At 42.9% G+C, this 17486-nt stretch overlaps 3 protein-coding genes across 9 annotated transcripts in view; 1 reads left to right on the top strand and 2 right to left on the bottom strand.

The window, feature by feature from the left end:
- Nucleotides 1–1205, bottom strand: part of DEPDC5 (DEP domain containing 5, GATOR1 subcomplex subunit) — a 39077-nt gene extending 37872 nt beyond the window's left edge. For 5 of the 6 annotated variants that reach the window (XM_053993525.1, XM_053993528.1, XM_053993529.1 and 2 more), the window contains exons 1-2: nucleotides 1057–1197; nucleotides 350–467 (exon numbers count right to left, since the gene is read on the bottom strand). In XM_053993525.1, the coding sequence (XP_053849500.1) occupies nucleotides 350–407 (58 nt within the window). In that variant the 5' untranslated portion in view covers nucleotides 408–467; nucleotides 1057–1197. Of the gene's footprint in view, nucleotides 1–349; nucleotides 468–1056 lie in introns of all 6 variants that reach the window. The other variant, XM_053993531.1, reaches the window with a different exon arrangement.
- Nucleotides 1206–2784: 1579 nt separating this feature from the next.
- PRR14L (proline rich 14 like) overlaps nucleotides 2785–17486 on the top strand; it is an 18831-nt gene continuing 4129 nt past the window's right edge. Inside the window, exons 1-7 of the mRNA XM_053993724.1 lie at nucleotides 2785–3337; nucleotides 4441–4522; nucleotides 5688–12018; nucleotides 15009–15077; nucleotides 15860–16025; nucleotides 16306–16412; nucleotides 17330–17401. Of these exons, the coding sequence (XP_053849699.1) occupies nucleotides 2888–3337; nucleotides 4441–4522; nucleotides 5688–12018; nucleotides 15009–15077; nucleotides 15860–16025; nucleotides 16306–16412; nucleotides 17330–17401 (7277 nt within the window). The 5' untranslated portion in view covers nucleotides 2785–2887. The remainder of the gene's footprint in view (nucleotides 3338–4440; nucleotides 4523–5687; nucleotides 12019–15008; nucleotides 15078–15859; nucleotides 16026–16305; nucleotides 16413–17329; nucleotides 17402–17486) is intronic.
- LOC128816263 (melanotransferrin-like) overlaps nucleotides 15400–17486 on the bottom strand; it is a 16964-nt gene continuing 14877 nt past the window's right edge. The window contains exons 18-19 of one of the 2 annotated variants that reach the window (XR_008439845.1): nucleotides 17247–17330; nucleotides 15400–15496 (exon numbers count right to left, since the gene is read on the bottom strand). The gene's annotated coding sequence lies outside the window, so the exon portion shown is untranslated. The remainder of the gene's footprint in view (nucleotides 15497–17246; nucleotides 17331–17486) is intronic. The other variant, XR_008439843.1, reaches the window with a different exon arrangement.

Here is a 17486-nt window from a genome sequence, read left to right as displayed (position 1 = left end):
GCACTGTTATTAGTGCTCAGAAACACATCTATGTGCAGTCATAAGTCACTTGACATATATGGCACTCATAAGGGTGACCAAAATACCAGATTAAGAGAAAAGTGTTGCAACAAAAGGGAGGAAGAAAAAATAAAGCTATTTTATTTTTAGATATAATATTGGTCTCTTCCAATAAACATTCATTTATTTTGCTGTATCCTATTATTAGAAAGAGCTTTCCAAACTCTGGCTGGAAATATTGCTTGTTACATCAAAGTTCCATCTTCATTCTTTTGTTAAAAAAAAATCAATAAAACAATTACTTTCAACTGAGTGTTGGTCTCACTGTTATGAGCTAGGAGATACTGACCACTGCCTCCAAACCCCTTCTTATGTATGACGAGCTTGTACACCTTGTTGGTTCTCATCTTGAGCTGCAGTTCCTCTCAGATGCTTCGAGCCAAGACGGTTAAAGGCATCTTGCATATCTAACATAGAAAGGAAAGCAAACACAGATCTCTTGTCAATGCAAAACCATCGTGTATGTTCTGCACGTGAACACAGCGCGTTGCCCCGGCCGATTTCACCGCAGCGCGGCAGAGCTGCGCCCAGCAGAGTGCGAGGCAGCTACAGGTACAGGCACGAGGAGAGAGGGACCTAAAAGTGTGCTTTTCAAATAGATTAAAGGGTTGAGCTTTCAGATGTGCTTTGCAGAACGTCAATTACCGAGCTACAGAGTCGTGGTGGGAAAAAAACCGCCGTATAACTAAAATCTGTTAAAATAAACTCTGTAACTTGGAACTGATGCGGGTCTGGAAAGAAGCGCCGCTTGGTGCTGCGACCCGGCAGACCGGCCCCGGGAAAGCCACAAAAGAGCAGGGCCGGAGTGGAGAGCAAACAAACCCCATCAGTTACAGTCCGCTGCCGTGCCTACAGGCATTAAGCAGCTATGGAGCCGCTGCGTCCATTCGGCCGCTCGCTTACAGGGAAGGACAAGCGCATCGAGACACCCGAGTTCCTGCCCGGAGCAGCGGCGAGGGACGGTCGGGCAGGACGCGGGCCCGCCAGGGTCCTTACCCGCACGGGGGGCAGTAGTGCAGAGCGAGCAGCACGGCGGCTCACGCCAGAGCCCCGGGGGAAGGACACCGGGGAGAACGGCGCAGTCCGAGCGCGAAGGGAGCCCGGACACCTTAACGCTCCGTGCCACTCACAGCCGCCGCGGGCCGGGGCCGGGGCCGGCTGTGCCAGAGCAGAGCGCAGCGCAGTCCCGCCCCTGCTCGCGGAGCGCCCGAACGCGGGGCCCCGGCCTGCCGGTGCGCGTCCCGCGGCTCCCGCGCGGCACTTCCGCGTCCGGGGCCGCGCGCCACGTGACACCCGCGCCGCCACCGCGGGAAGGAGCGGGCGGGACACGCCCACCGCGGGGGCGGGGCCGGAGGGACCCCGGCCCGGTGAGGGGCGGGGCGGGCGCCGCCAGAGGCGGGGCCACAGCAGCGGCTGCCGGGTCCGCCCGCGCGCCCGCCCCGGATGCGGAAGTGATGCGCGCGGGCCGGGGCGCGGCGCGGCGGGCGCGCACAGCGGGGCCGGCGGCCGCCGCCGCTCAGGTACCGGCACCGGGCGGGGCGCGGGGGTGTGCCGGCGCGGGCCCGCCTCTTGCGCGCGCCGCCGCCGGCTGGGAGTTGGAGCGGGGCCGAATGGCCGGCGCGGGCCCTGCCCAGCCCGGGGGCGACACCGGCGGTTGTGTAATTAGCGAGAGCGGCGACCTCCGGTGCGCCGCCGCAGGGCGGCTGCGGACCCTCGGCGCCGGCCGGTGCGGGGGCTGCTGCCGCGGAGAAGGAGCGGGGCTCGGGGCCGGGTCCGTCGGCGCTGCTGCGGCGCTCGGAACAAAGGGTCGCCCCCGGTCCTGCCGCGGCTGAGCTCGGGCGGCACCGCCGGGAGGGTGATGCTGTCCCGGGACCAGCGGCCTCGCGTGTGCCCGGGAGGCTGGTGCGAGTTTCGCCTGTTTCTGCACAGGCTGCTCTTGCCTAAGGAGCGCAGCCCAGCGCCCGGCCGATGAGCCCGTGTTTTGGTAAACTGAGCAACTGATGGCCTCCAAAGGCCTGGCTTAGCCCTGTCCTGTCCGTGAGCCTTCGGGAGCGATTTGACGGCCGCGTTTCACGTCGGGGTTTTCCCGGTGCCGGCAGGAGCGGTGTCAGCTCAGCCGGAGCTCCTGTCCCGTGCTCACAAAGCAGCTGCCGCGCACGGGGCGTTCGGTTCTGGGCCGAAGAGGATCCGGGACCGGGGCTGTGCCCTGGCACAAGGCATCCTCTGCACTGCGTGTCACTGCAGAGTGCTCACACGAGAGAAGCTGAGAGGCACTGGCTGATGGCTGCTGCCTTAGAGACTGTTCGTTTGAGGCAGAGAATGTGAAGAAAAGTTGGAGCTTTTTTCCAAAGACTAGAAACTCATGAAAATCCCAGGACATCAAACAATGCTTTAGTTCTAGTGAAGGAGGAGGATGTCTGATACAAGCCCCGGTGATTTGCTTTATAACCTCTTCTCGTGTTATTCAGAAGATGTGGTTAAATCTGCAGGGAGATTTAAAAATGAGCCTCAAAAATGAGGCTTGGGAATATCTATCTGGCTTTACTCTCTTCTTTTGTTCATGAAGCATTTCCTTACATACTCAGATCTTTCTCAGCTCCTTTCTTAAAGACATATTTGGACGTATCTTTCTTAAACATATACACTTGAATCTTGAGGAATTAAGTTTTTCCTTTTAATCTAGTCCAGTAGTTGGATTTCAGCGATCCTTGAGGGTCCCTTCCAGCTCAGGGTTTTCTATGGTTAATCCAATGTACGTTGATTTAACATTGCTTTTATTTTTAGGATAAACTGGAAAGCTCAGGGCAACTGATCTTCAACAGCCCTGATGCTCTTATCTGGGGTGGAGTCTCTCCTTGATTCTTCTGTGTCTGCTGTAATAGAAGAGTTGTACACTGGACTGCCAGAGAGCATCTGCAGGGAACTCATGGCAGTGCCAGGGCCCAGCCTTGGATTAGATGCACAGTCTGATGGGCCAGTACCTGTGCTGGCACACAGGGATGGGCCATGGACTTCTGCCGTAGGAAGCTTTTGCCAGAAGACAGAGGATTTGGGTGAGATGCTCCAGGTGATTTCTCATGGGCCAGCAGAATCCTTTCCTGGAGAATTACTACAGGCTGGAGACCTTGCAGAGGATGAAAAAAGCAGAAAAAGACACTTTAGGAAACTAGACTGTTCTAGTGATGGATACCAGAAAGAAGATGAAGAGGCACAAGGTGCTGAGGACCATCATGCTGAATGTTGCCCTTTAACTCTGGGAGAAAGGGTGTCAGAACAAGTAAGTGAATGCAGAAATGAATCCCTGCGTGATAATTTGAATTTAGGGTCAGAGCCACTAGGCAGTGGGTTTGGCAATGGGTTGCCTGGTTCTTTTTTGTGTCTTCTAGTATAGAATCATAAAATGGTTTGGGTGGGAAGAGGACCTTGAAGGTCACCTTGTTACAGCCCCCTGCCATGGGCAGGGAGACCTTCCACTAGACCAGGTTGCTCAGAGCCCCATCCAGCCTGGCCTTGGACACATCCAGGGTGTGTGTGTGTGTCAATATCTGGATTACTGTGGGTCCAGTGAAAAATTAGACAATAGTTCAATAGACCAGCAGTATTTTAAAATACCAATGTTTTCATTTGCTTAAATACTGTTGGAATGGTGCAGATATGTAACAGAAAAAGGTGCACAGCTGAATGTTTTACCTTAATTATTGGGTGTTGCAAAATTTTATGTGCTTAATTCCAGATTTTGATATCTGTTTGATTTATTTGACATTTTTTTTTAAATTGATTTATCACTTTTGTGAAATTAAAATAATTAAATTCTTTATAGTCATTCAGTTTTCAAGATGAGTTTTCACGTATTTCTACATGAAAGTAATTTGGTTGTGGGATCAAGGTTTGGTGGTTTTGCTGGCAGATCTAGGTCACCTGTACTGGGGTTTGTGGTTTTGAGTCCCAGGAATAGTACAAGACAAGTTCTAATAGAGACAGAAAATGCACACATCTTCCCACAAGTGTAGTGGTAGTGGTTTGGGGGTGTGAACTAGACATGGAGACTGGATTACTCTTCTCATTCCAATTTTCAACAATTTGCATTTTAAGCCATGTACTTAAATTTTAGCTGCCACATCACAAGACTTCATTACTGCTAAATACAGCAGTGTTTTGGGGACACATCCTTAGTGCTTGTGTGAAGCCCTTGCAGTGCAAGGTTGCCTCTGGCCAAGGCTGATGTGTCTGGAAGTGTCTTAGTGAATTTCTTATTCTGAACTAACCCAGCTGAGCAGATGCAGTCCCTGAGACATGAAACACTTCAGAAAAACTAACCATCTTTCTGTCTAACCATAACTAACCATGTCTAACCAAATCCATATTTCTGTCTTGTTTCAGGAGGACCCTCATTTAAATGAGCAAGAGGCAAAGTCTTTGAGAAGCCATTGCACTGAAATTGCAGGATCTCTGAGGAACACAGGTAGTTATTTTAGCTGTACATCCCTATCCAGCCCCTGCTTCTCTCCCAGTTATTTATTGTTGATTTAAAATGGATGAGTGATTGTGGGATGGCTCATTTAGAAAGTGTTACCCTGTGTCACTATATCAGAACTTAATGCTTTACTTTCTCCTAACAGGGTATGTACTTTCTTCAAGACATTTTCTGTAGAAGATGTGTTTCAGTTATTTGTTTCTAAAGCAGAAGAGGTTGTTAATAGCAGATGTTTAGCATTTCCTTTAGTTTCAAAGATGAAGTGTATGAGAGCAGTAATAGCATCTATATAAAAAAGTATTATTATTTTTGAGTGTTATAAAAATAAAAGTGCAGAATCCAATAATTTTTAATTTCATTATAATCCTCCATAATTTTCTAGCTCAAAGTACTTTCGTCACTTTTCCTGCATCTAGTAATTATTTTCTTTTTCCCTCCCTGCTATCTTTACCTAAACTTGTATTTAGCTGACGAATGCCATCTAGTCTTGGTGCTTGCTAGAAAATAGGGAAAAGATCTGTAGAAGTCTGAGTCTGTTCCCTGTAAAGTTTTGAGTATAAAGATATTCTACAGTAACTGTAATTTTTTAAATTAGCACCTTCTTTGTGATTTTACAGAAGAAAGTTTATGAATAATCCAAATTGCTTGAGCAGATGAGATATGTCTTGTTTTCCTATGGATGAGTTACTGACAGACATGTCTCTGAGGAAGAAGAAATGGAAATGGCCACACAATGGCCAGCCCTATTTCTAGGCTGGAGCAGATCAAGCTCCAGCCTATGCTGAATTCTGCTGTTACAAATAAGCATTATTTTAATGTTGGCCATGGCTTCCTATGTGTTAAGTTACAGGACCTGCATTCACCTAGCTTGATATTAGAGGAATCTGAAATGTACAGGACTTGGAATGCCTACTGCTCATGGGAATGTCTGTATTGAAAAGGATTGGGTTTTTTGCCTTAGCTTTGTGGTGGAGTAGTTTGTTTTTTCATCTAAAGACTTGTAGTAAAATTGTTAGCATCAATTCTCACTTTTAAGAACATTTTGGTAACCAACACTGCATGGAGTATTGTGTACAACAACAAAAGGTACTTAATAAGCTGAATGCCTTCTAAATTTAGCATATGGTTCTGATTTGCTTTTTTTCTTATGCAGAAGAAAACCAAGCAAATGTTCAGGTGACAGCTGAAACTCTGCCAAAGCTCACTGAAGAAGTACAAGGTATGAAGGCTGATGGGACTAGGATATTTAGTAAAGCAGGATACAGGAATGACAGAGTGAGTAAAGGTCTTCCACCTGAGAGCAATCAATGCCCAGATGTAGACACAGTCATGGGCAGAGCTGGGGTTTCAAAAACCAGCATCTTAGGTTTTTTAGAGCCTTTTAAAGTCATGGACATTGGAGCAGCTACAGATCATCAGCAAAAAACAAGTGACTACAGTGGGTCAAAAGCCCATGCTGCCATGCCATTGAGAACAGGGGGGAACGGTGTATCTGGTTTGGAGATCAGAGAAGAAAAGTTACCCAGACAAAATCCTCTTAATGAAGGCAGTACGTCATTTGCTAATTGCCAGACTTGTCAGCAGGATGAAGAAAATGATGCTTATGGCTTCTTTAAGGGCACTGCACCTGAACAAAATGAACCTCATGAGTCGTTCTCAGCAGAAAGCTGTAGAACACTCTCCACACAAAGTTCTGAAGTTTTATGTCCGGTTGTGAAAAGCATCTGTTATCTGGACTTTGGAAATATACCACTAGAAAGCAGTTCTGCAGTTCATGGAATTATCAGTGAAACCCCCCAGAAGTACCTTCCCCAAAACATCAAACATCACACTCTTTGTGATCACGGAACTGGGTTTTTAGAAAACCGAACCTCCACAGCTGTACCAGTAGAGCAGAACTCAGTGGTAAGGGAAAAAGGATTATCTAGTGCAAAAACTGATCCTAGGGAATTAAGTGCTACTATAGGAAAATCACACAGCTCTGAATCTGAAGAAGCAGCTGAAGTCTGCAGAAAAATTGCTGTGGGGGATAAAGTTGAAATTAGTAACTGGCCTGAAGCTCAAGAGGCTGCTAATTCTGAGCAGTGTCATTCTCTAGGTTTTAGTTCTGTTGCTTCATGTCCTGAGGAGCACTCAAAAGAAAAATTTAAAATATTCCCATCAGAAGGTGATAAGTTGAAAAAGGACCAGTGGCAATTCTCTGTCAGTGACCCATGCAAGAATGATATAAAAGAAAATAGTTTGTGGGTGGAAACGAGTAACATTGCTTCCCATGAAACTGGGCAGAGAGACATATGCTTTTATAGTACTGCCAATAAAATTCCTCCTCTCAGTAACCACAGCTGTCTTCATCGTAGTACCAAGCTAGAAAAAGACTCACCCAAGGCACAACTGCTTGAAAAGGAATCTGAGAGCAATACAGCATCAGAAGAGTTGGCTGGTGGTTTAGTTGGAGCTGCAGAAGCTGATAGTAATGACAGCTTATCTACTGGGAACAAAACAAATTTGTTTTATACATTAAATGTAACTCTACCTCCTGCTGTACAAAAATCAAGAGAACCTCATTATAATGAGTGTCTTCCTTGTGCTAATAATGAAGTTTCATGCAGGGACAAGGCTTGGGATACTTGGTCTAGAAAAGAATTAATTGGTGCTTCTGGAAGAACAGCGGAACAAGTTGCTGAAGTTTTGCTTCATAAAGACAGATTCAAGTCTTCTGTAAATTCCATGACTTTTGATAACCCTAATACAGCAAGCAGAGTATCCCAAATGGATATAAAATCTTCTGCAGGAAATACGGAGAGAGTGGTCACTGGTTTAGAAAATGAACATTGTCATACCTGGCTTTGTAATAATAAGAGTATAAAAAAACACTGTACAGCTGCCAGTACTTCCTGTATTTTATCAGGGAATACACGTGTGGATGAAGTTTTCCTGAACAGTCATTCTTTTGGTGTTGAAGTTGATAAAATTGAAGAAAATGATAATTTGGAAGGAGTGTCTTCATCAGGCTATAACAGTAAAGAGGCAATCATCTTTCCAGAAGCACATGTCCCTTTGGCACGTGGATCTCTTCTTCGTGAAAATGACTGGAGCAAGAGAGGCATAGCTTTGCATGGGATAAATGATATTCCCACAGGAAAAAACATGTTTTGCTCAGCATATATTGCAGAGAAGCCTACTGCTACCTTGGCAAGAAATGAGATTTCAAATAAGAATATGGGGGTTGTGGAACAAGTTGATCTTTGTAAAGTAATGGGCAGTGAAATTGTTTGTGACAGAGATGAGGCAAAAGAACAGATTGGCACGCGTGCTTCCCAGACAGATGAATTTGATAAAACAGGAGCTGTGGATTCCTCAAATGCTCCTGAAGGCAATCAGAGAAATAGGACTAGTGAACAGCTATTTGTCAGATATTTGAACAGAAACACCTGTGCTCATAATTTTGGATTTTACAACTCTCTGTTAACCCCATGGAAGAGAGAACTTGACACACGTGAGCAGGAAGAAATGCCACTGCTCACAGCTGATCCCTCCGAGTGTAGCACTTCAACCTCTGATCCACAGCCAGCACTTGACAACATGAATGTTCCAACACGACGTGCTGGCCAAACAGAAGAGACCCTTTTTCCATTGGGAAATCAGTTTCATCCACGTCAGAGTGAGTCTGATGTCCCAGTGCTGGGCAGTGAGCAACGTTTAGAAAGTTTAACCAACCAACCAAACACTGGCTCACAAACAGTGGGTCATTCTATGGAAAGAGACAAAACTGATCCTAATCACAGTGAAGAGGTTCTGCTAAAAACAGGTGGTGACCTGCCTCTGTTGGACCATAAATGTGCAAGAGAAGCCAGGTTTAAAGGAGCTGTACAAAAGAATGTAATGGGTTTGGACTCTTTAATTGGTGTGAAAAATGAAGATTCTTCAGGATACATGGACTCCATTAGTGATCGAATTGAAGAGAAGACAATCAGACTACAAGAACATGAGAACAGATGTGAAAGAAGCACTAAAGGAGCTCTTGAAGAAAACTTTTCTGATGACAAACCACAGTGCTCACAGCAGGCTCATTGTATCCAATGTGCAAAAGAGCTGGCGTTTGCAGGAAACAAAATGCAGCAATCTTTACCAAAGATAAAGTGGTTGGTGGAGAACCAGGAAAATACAATTAGTGCTCAATTTCTGCCCATTTCATCAATTCATGGGAGTCTTTCATACAAGCCAGAAAATAGGAATATGCTTTCAGATACAGAAAACAGAGAAAGTCTGAGTATAAATCCTATCTTAAATAACTCTCACCCACAGTTAACTTTTGAGCCTGGTAAAGAAACTATTGCTCAAAGGGGCGTTGGCCCATCTCGTTTTGGAAAGTTTGACATCCAAGACTCTTGTGTTGAGACTCAGGCAGATTCAGAAACTGTGTCAGCTCTGAACTCTCACATGTCTCTGCCTGAGAAAGAAAACCTGTGTATGTCACCTGAGAATACACAAAGAGGTAACTGTGATTCATCTTCAGCTGAAGTTTTTAGCAAAGATACTTCAATGACAAAAATTCTTTCTGTAACAATTTCCGTTAAGAAAAAATCCAGCAATGTTGAGGTTCCATCTTCAGGGAATGAATCAGCAGCTGGCTCTCTGAATGGTGCCAAAAGCTCAAGAGTTTGTGTCCACAGCAAAGAAAGTCTGAAAGGTGAAGGGCTTTGCATGACAACTGTGAAAGACATGGACATGAGCTCACCAAAAAGTCCTCCTGGTCAAGAGAAGTTTAAGAATACAGATAAGCCAGAAAATATAAATGTGATTTCAGATACAGAAAACAGAGAAAATCTGAGTATAAATCCTATCTTAAATAACTCTTGCTCGCAGTTAACTTTGGAGCCTGGTAAAGAAACTGATGATCAAAGGGGCATTGGTCCATCTCATTTTGGAAAGTTTGACATCCAAGACTCTTGTGTTGAGACTCAGGCAGATTCAGAAACTGTGTCAGCTCTGAACTCTCACATGTCTCTGCCTGAGAAAGAAAACCTGTGTATGTCACCTGAGAATACACAAAGAGAAATTTCATCTGTGGACAAAAAATTTAGCAAAGATACTTCAATGACAAAAATTCTTTCTGTAACAATTTCCGTTAAGAAAAACTCCAGCAGTGTTGAGGTTCCATCTTCAGGGAATGAATCAGCAGCTGGCTCTCTGAATGGTGCCAAAAGCTCAAGAGTTTGTGTCCACAGCAAAGAAGGTCTGAAAGGTGAGGGGCTTTACATGCCATCCGTGAAAGACATGGACATGAGCTCACCAAAAAGTCCTCCCAGTGAAGAGAAATTTAAGAATACCTGTGTACAAGAGATGATAGGAAAAGAGGTTGCCCCTAGAGGAAGGTTGCCCAAAGATTGTCCATGGGCCTTGTTGGAAGATTCTAAAGAGTCTGGTAACAAAATAATCCCCCTAAGGACTGAGAATTATGGAAAGGTTTTGGAAGAAATCCCAAGATCCAAACTAAATAATTTTTCAAAAGAAAGACAAAATGATACAAAGCTTCCAAACTTAGCAGGTACTAGTGTACCTTCAGAAACTGTGCATGATTGTCAGGCTGGAGCTGTATCTGACACAGAGGCTGCCCCAGAAGTGCAGGATGATACAACGCCCACATTTTCTCCACCTCTGAGCACACTATCAGACAGTTGCAAAGAACCATCCCCAAACTGTGTGGTTTGCAGTGAAGCGTGTGTGCCTGACAAATTAAATGCATGGAGCAAAGATAATGTAAAGGAAGTTACAGAAGGCCAGGACAAAATACCAACTCATGCAGTTTGCCAGGAAAATGGGGCTTTAGGTTCAGAGAGACTTGATCAAATAAAGGAATGCCAAGTATTTAAACAGAAGAAGTATGGAAAGATGGAAGTACATCAGTTGGGCAAGGCACAACAAGAACAGAAGTTAGAACATCAGGAGAAATCAAAAATCATACTGCAACCAAGTATGTTGCACAGTTCTGAACTCTTAAGCAGCTCTTCAGCTGAGTTGATGACATCTAGAAATATGAAGTTTGGAGGCGCTTCAGAGGAGATTGTTGCTGTAAGAGGCAGTGAAAGTAAACTATGTAGCACTTTACAAGAAGTTAAAAGGCCAAAGATTTCCACAGATTTTATTAGTTCACAGTTTTTGAAGACTCAGGATTCAGAAATGGAAAACCTGAACCTTAATTTAGGGTGTGATGGGATCCCTGGTGCCTTTGGAACTACAAATAAACGAAGAGGAACTACAAATAAACTAAGAGGAGCTCTTCCATTAAAAATACAACCTGGAAGGACATGCAAAAAAGTTCCCACATTGTATCAGCTAAAAACCGTAAGAAAAATCAAAAATATTAAAAGTTCACCTGTCTCTGAGATTCCCCTGGAAATATTCCCTAAACAGGAAAACCCTCTTCTGGAATCTTTGTACTTTCCATGTAAACCACCGACAGTGGAAAAGGAAACAGCCATGAGATTTGTGCATATGCCAAGGCAGAGGGCCAAGAGGTGCAGTTTGTTGAACAGCTTGAAATTTAGAAAATGTACCAAAGAACCAGCATTGTTGAGCAAGTTGTCTGCAATGGCCAGCAAGCTCCTGGCCCCTGCCAAAAGCAACTGTAACTTAGAGCCTCTGCCATATTCTTCTGAAATTCTTCCAGTGGGTGACAGGTACAGTCAGTGTAGATCTAAAAATCTCTTGGAAGCCTTTTCTTGCATTAACAGGAACGTACACTCACGCTGGGCTGACAGCTGGTGCACCAAGATGTTCAGCTTTCAGCCTTTGGCACTTTATCCTGTAGAAACTACCAAAATATTTTCTTCAGACTTAAGCCACAAGCCTCCAGCCTCTTTCTTGGACACCTCAGTTTTCCCAATTTCTTTTCACATAAAATTGGACTCGAGTCCTGTGACAGACCTCAGAGGGATTACATCCCAGCACTCTGTACATCACAGCCCAGTTTTCAGAGAAACACCAGCACCAGCTTCAAAGTGGACTTTGTCTTTTCTCCTGTCTCAGAGCTGTTCAGATACAACAGCTTTCAAGGGAGATTCCCGTGTAAATAACGAGCTTCATTCCTCTCACTCCACAACAACCCCCAGGACTGTTGCTGTTCATCCTGACCCTGGAAGAAACACTGTAGCTGGAAGAAGCGGAGGTTGTTCCAGGCTTGGCCTTCACACAGTGTTAGCACTTTCTTCCCCTGGATGTTACAGGATTTGGACAAGAAGAAGAAACTTAACCAGTCATATTCCTACCATCCAGAGACTATTTATATCGCAGTTGGCACAGGGTTTGAAAGGGGACAGGTACCCGAGGTGTGTGTCCGATGAGCTCGTCTCCTCATTGCCATACTCATTGGGCAGGGTATTGTCCATATGGAGTCAGCATGGTCCTTCTGCCCGTCCTTCCGAAATCACTCCTCTCCATTCCAGTCACTGCAAGTGGCAGCCAAGTGTGGGCATCGAGAACAGGTAAAACCCATCAACTTATTTCTGAGATTAAATGTGTGCAGGGTATATTCTTGCTCCTTTTTTGGGAGGGAGAGGGTAATTGCAGCTTGCACTGAAGGGTCAGTTTCTCCTGATCCAGATCTACACATTCTGCTCCAGGAATGGCTCAACGTGGAAGATCCTTTCTTACAGAACAGTCTTTTAGCTGAATTTAAATATATTTGCCTTCACTTCTTTAATACTGTCCTGTTTTGGCAGAATGGCTAACTCTATTTTCTTCTCCCTTGCAAAATATACACACCATGCATCAGAGTATATAATGCAAAAGGTGAGCTACTTCATTAGGTCTATTCAGAGTGACTGCAGAGGAACTGGATTTCTGAGGTAGGAAAGTTTTTTTTAGAGGTCTGAGCCACAAATACCCCTTGGAACCACTGTAAAATGCTCAATATCAGGTTAGGAAGAATTGTAAAACGGGGGGGTGTCATTCAGTAACATTTTTAATGTATTCCATGATCATTCTATGCTAACTGAAACCTCTTTATGCATGCTATGGCTTTTCATATGTGATGTTGGCACAAGCAAATGTAGCTCCAGTTAACATTGGTAATGAATTTTTCTCTGTGTGTCAATCTTGTTATGAGTGGGAAGAGGACTGAAATCTACTTTGCATATTTAATTTTACTTTGTTATGAGCATTTAAGATCTTTTTGCTAATAAAAAGAATGAAACAAGTTCCTAGCTCTGTTACAGGATTTTTGCGTGCCCTTGAGCAAAGATTTAGCCCTTTATCCCTCAATAACATAGAGCAGTTCAGTCCCTGATTTTGTCACCTTGCAATTCCTGGACAGAGAGCTTCATGAGCACTGTACCAAAGTCTATTTAATTAATTGTTTTGATTAGTGTGGCAGTCTGTGGAGAACTGTTGAATTTAGCCTATGTCACAGATTGACACAGGTGTAACCAAAAATCTTGCCAGATAACAAATGCTGCACTTTGCTTTGTATAAATGGGTAACATACCTAAAAGTTTATCACTTGTAAGTATAAATTCTAATGTCTGCCAAAGGTGTGAATGAGCTTGTGAAAGCACTGCTCCATTCTAGAGTTGTCTGCACTAAAAGAATTAAGTTGAATAATGGCATAGAGACAAATTTTGCAGCACATTCTAAGGGACTTGCTTCCATTTCTATTTCATACTCTGAAAGTGATCATACTAGTAAAGTACAGTTTGAGCACTAAACTTAAAAACAACACATTGTTAAAAATAAAACAAACATCTTTTTAAAACTTAGTTGTGTATATAAGGTGAATTCAGTGTTTTGTGTTACTGAGGCATGCTCTCTTTGGACTGGGAGATCAGAACCTGGGGGTTTTCCCACATCCCTAAGTCTGCAGGCTCCCCAGCAGCTCGGGACAGCATGCCCAGTTAGCTAATGTATAAGAGGATTTCATTCCTGATGTGAGGAGTCATTGGAAAAGTGCATGCTTTGCTATGACTGGTGATCTTTTTCCCAAAGGGAGGGTATTCAAATCAAACATCTTCACTTCAAGTGAAAAATAATCCAAGTTAAAATACCCTAAAACTCAATTTTGTTGTTTTTTTTTTCTCTAAAATACCTTACAACTATGTGTATGGGGCAGACGTAAATCAGTCCCACTCAGATGTTTGGTATGTAAATATAAGAGGTATGTTTGGTGCAGTATAAAAGCCTTTTCAGCTCCCATTATGACAGAAATTCTTGCCTGTTTTAAGATAATTAAAAATCAGAAAAATCAAAAAGTTCCCTGCAGGCCATTTTCATCTGGAAAAGATTTGTTCTCTTTCAAATATTTCACTCACAATTAGTATTCTTAATAACCAGGAGAACAAGGAACTAAAGTAGTTGCCCTACCTAACTTCCACTGTCCCTTCCACTGTCAATAATAAAAGCATTCTTTCAGTGAAGTTTTTTTCTAATTAATGCTTATTTGAATTAAAAATTTCTAAAGTGATTTTGCCACACCTTCTGTCCTTGTAATTTTGTATTATTATTGCATAAAACAGAGAGAGCTCTGCTGCACTATTGATACAGTTCCAGTAACACTGGAATAATGAGTGGAATGTTGAAACAAAATGTTACAGTTCTAACATAAGTGATAAACACAATAAGTGGGCCTTTCTGACCTCTTTATGTACAGTTGGACTTCCCTGTGCTTCAGCATGGCTGGTTTTCATTTCCTTTGTAGAATTCCAGTCTGGCTGTAACATCTTTGCTTTAGAACAGTGAAGTGCATTTCACTGTTGGTTTGAGAGAACAGCAAATACAAGATTTGCTGTTGCATGTAATAAAAGCTATACCAAGTGATTTCCTGCTGTTAAACAGTATGGGCACAAAAGTAAAGCTTAATATCAAAGGACTTAGAGCTGCTGTGCTGACTTTTATGCCATAGAATTCTGGTAATTACCAACCCTTATGGAAAGGCCTTTGGTTATTCCAATCAAGTAAGAGTATTGCAGGCTGTGGATCCTAGAGACAACAGGGAGTCAATTTAATGGAAGTACTGCCTTTTACCTGTTACTGTTGCCATTTAGGATTTACTGTTGCCATTGAAGGATTTTAGTAACCAAATCCTTCAAGGTTTTTGGTTACTTTAATTTTAAAAACTTGGGGTTTTGAATAAGGAATATAGACTTTCATAGAAAGAATTACAATTTTCAGACTTTAATAACTATATAGAAATAATTATGACTTTCAATATTACTGTCTCACTCTCTGTGCCTTTATTTCCTTTTCTCATTACTACCATTTTTAAAGGAAAGCAGGACAGTTTCCCTAACAATGAAATTTAGTTGCCTAAACAGCAGATGTGGCTTTCTTTTGTATCATTTTAATCTTTCATTCTCATTCCTGATATGAGCATCTTGTCTTACAGTCCAGTTTATACTAATAATTTTTCCCTCATCTTTTTATAGTGTAGACCTAATTTCTGTCTTGTTTTGTTTTGTTTTTTTGTTCCTCCTTGACCCAGCTGTGCCATGTTACCACACTTACCTGTACAGAGTATGGGAGCACTGCAGACCGCAGGCCATGCGATAGGGTGAGTATCTGGGATGTTGGTATTTATTCTGAGTAGTGGGATCATAACCTTCCTCAGAAAGCCATTGCTTATGTCATTTTGGCTTTCAGCTTTTGGCAGTTCACTCCCAGAACAGCTTTCTGATTAAGAAGTGGGTGAGGTAAGCTGACTGGCTGATGTAATGGAGGAGTGGAGGGGCAGTTATGCAAACACCACCTAGAACATTGGACAGAACAGTTCTGTTACTTTCAGCCATGTTGTGCCACTTCTTATGAACTGAATATGTGAAACTATAGAAGTTTGACTCCTTACTTGGATAGAAATTTGACTCCTTACTTGGATATAAGTCCTTTCTGCCTTAGCAACTGGACAACAGGTGCTGAAACTTCCTTCTATTCTTTCTAAGTGTAGGAATGGCAGGTGTCAAAGCTGTATTTTATCTGTAAACAAAAAGTATGATTAATAGTTGTGCCAAAGAAATTTGCTTTGGAGGAAGGAGGATTGATCCCTTTCTATCAGTTGATATATAGAGCTGTATACTGTTTAGATGTATGAAAAGAGTGGGTTTAAAATGACAGGTTCAAATACTCTGGCAGTTTTGTTTGTGTCAGTATCAATGTGGGATGCAGCAGGTTTGGGCTGTATGTGTGTACCAGAGTTCACTTACTTGGGCCATTTCTGTGAAATGTGTTGGTTTTTTGTGCCCATATTGCAATTTAGGAACATCTCCTGAGAGCACGGAATGCTGCTGCATTATCAGTTGGGTATCAATCTACACGTGCTCTCTTCTTTCTCTGTTACAGTCTGGAAACTTCATTCCCTCCGTTACCAAAGCGTCATGCACTTCCAGAGTCATTGCCATCTCCCCCCAGGCTTTCAGCATCTGAGCTCCAGATCCCTGCCATTGATGAAGCAGATGCTTCTGTTCCAGCCTGTCTGAGATCCCAAGATGACACAGAACTGAAAAAAGTGAGTTCATTTTATGTTTTAGATCTCTCAGACTCTTGGTTCTCCAGAAGCTGAAGCTGCTGCTGCTGGATATTATCAAGTAACTGTTAAAGATGAGAGAAAACAGGCTGCAGGTCCTACTCTGTGCTGCTGCTTGCTTCGATTCAAGCAGAAAGAAGGTGGCAAACCAGAGAGGAATGTTTATTCTATAGATAATGTATATTCAGAATAAAAGGGAATTCTGTTGACTGGTATGGTTTTAATTTCCTTGATTTTCACTTTTCCATCTTTCTTTCTTAAGACTGAGCCAGAGAAGAGGCCAAAGAAAGTCTCACAGATCCGAATCAGGAAAACTGTTCCTAAGCCAGACCCTAACCTTACTCCAATGGGACTACCCAAACCAAAAAGGTGAGCAGTACCTCTGAAATGGACTCAAAGCATATGAGTAATCATTCCAATAAATGCTTCTCTTACCACCACTAGTTGAGTGTTGATGTTTACTTCCTTTACAAGAAATGATTGACACAGCTCTATCAACTGGATCAAAACTACTGACTGGAGTTTAGGCAAAATGTGAAAAAGCAAGCTGCAATGCAATCATTTTTCTAAAGAAGAAAGAAGTTTTTATTGATAAAGTGAAAATCAGTCAACCTGCAGTGCACAGTGAGATGAAGTGATCTGTTAGGAAGTTCTGTTGATGCAAATAGTTTTGGAGTTTTTCAGAGTTTCTTTGTTTGGGGTATGATCTTAGGGAGGCATTAGTTCAGTGAAAGTGTGGGGAATCACAGTGCCAGATGTTGATAAAGTTTTCCAATCAGTCATCTAGTGTGACTGCTAGGCATACTGGTCAGATTAGCCATACTCAGTCTAGTATGACTTCTGTCCTAAACACAGCTACCACCTTTGACAAAGGAATGCCTTTCTTCAGAGATCACCTTGGTAATTGTCAATAACTAAAATCTGTGTCAAGAGATGAAGTATTAATCCATTAAACTGTAAGACTTTTCCTCAGCTTTCACAAAAAGGTGAAGGGGATTTCCCCTTTTGAGCGTCATTATTTCAAATCATCACAGAATGCTGAAAAGGAATATTGATCTCTGCAGAAAGGGCAAGTCTTGACACCGACCTTAGAAGAACACTGTATGAAATTATGTACTTAATAAGCTCATTTTTCGTTCCTCCTTGTCCCCAGTTAGTTAAAACATAATTAGTTAGCATTTAGGCACAGAATGCAAACAGTACTTGTTTCTTGTAAATCTGCTTGCTGTGAAGAGAGGTTGTCTTGAGATTCTTCCTTCTAGATTGATTTGTCATTACTTTTTCAGGCTTAAGAAGAAAGAATTTAGTTTAGAAGAAATTTACACAAACAAGAACTATAAGTCCCCTCCTCCTGCCAGGTTGGTTCTGCTTCCTAATAAGAAAACTTGAAATAAATGTAAATTAATTGGGGGGTGGGGAGAGAGGAGATGAAATGTGTATGAA

This window comes from Vidua macroura, chromosome 18, assembly GCF_024509145.1.
Source record: "Vidua macroura isolate BioBank_ID:100142 chromosome 18, ASM2450914v1, whole genome shotgun sequence".
Lineage (NCBI taxonomy): Eukaryota > Metazoa > Chordata > Aves > Passeriformes > Viduidae > Vidua > Vidua macroura.
Note: the sequence above shows the minus strand (reverse complement) of the source record. Positions and strands in the feature narration are given on the sequence as shown.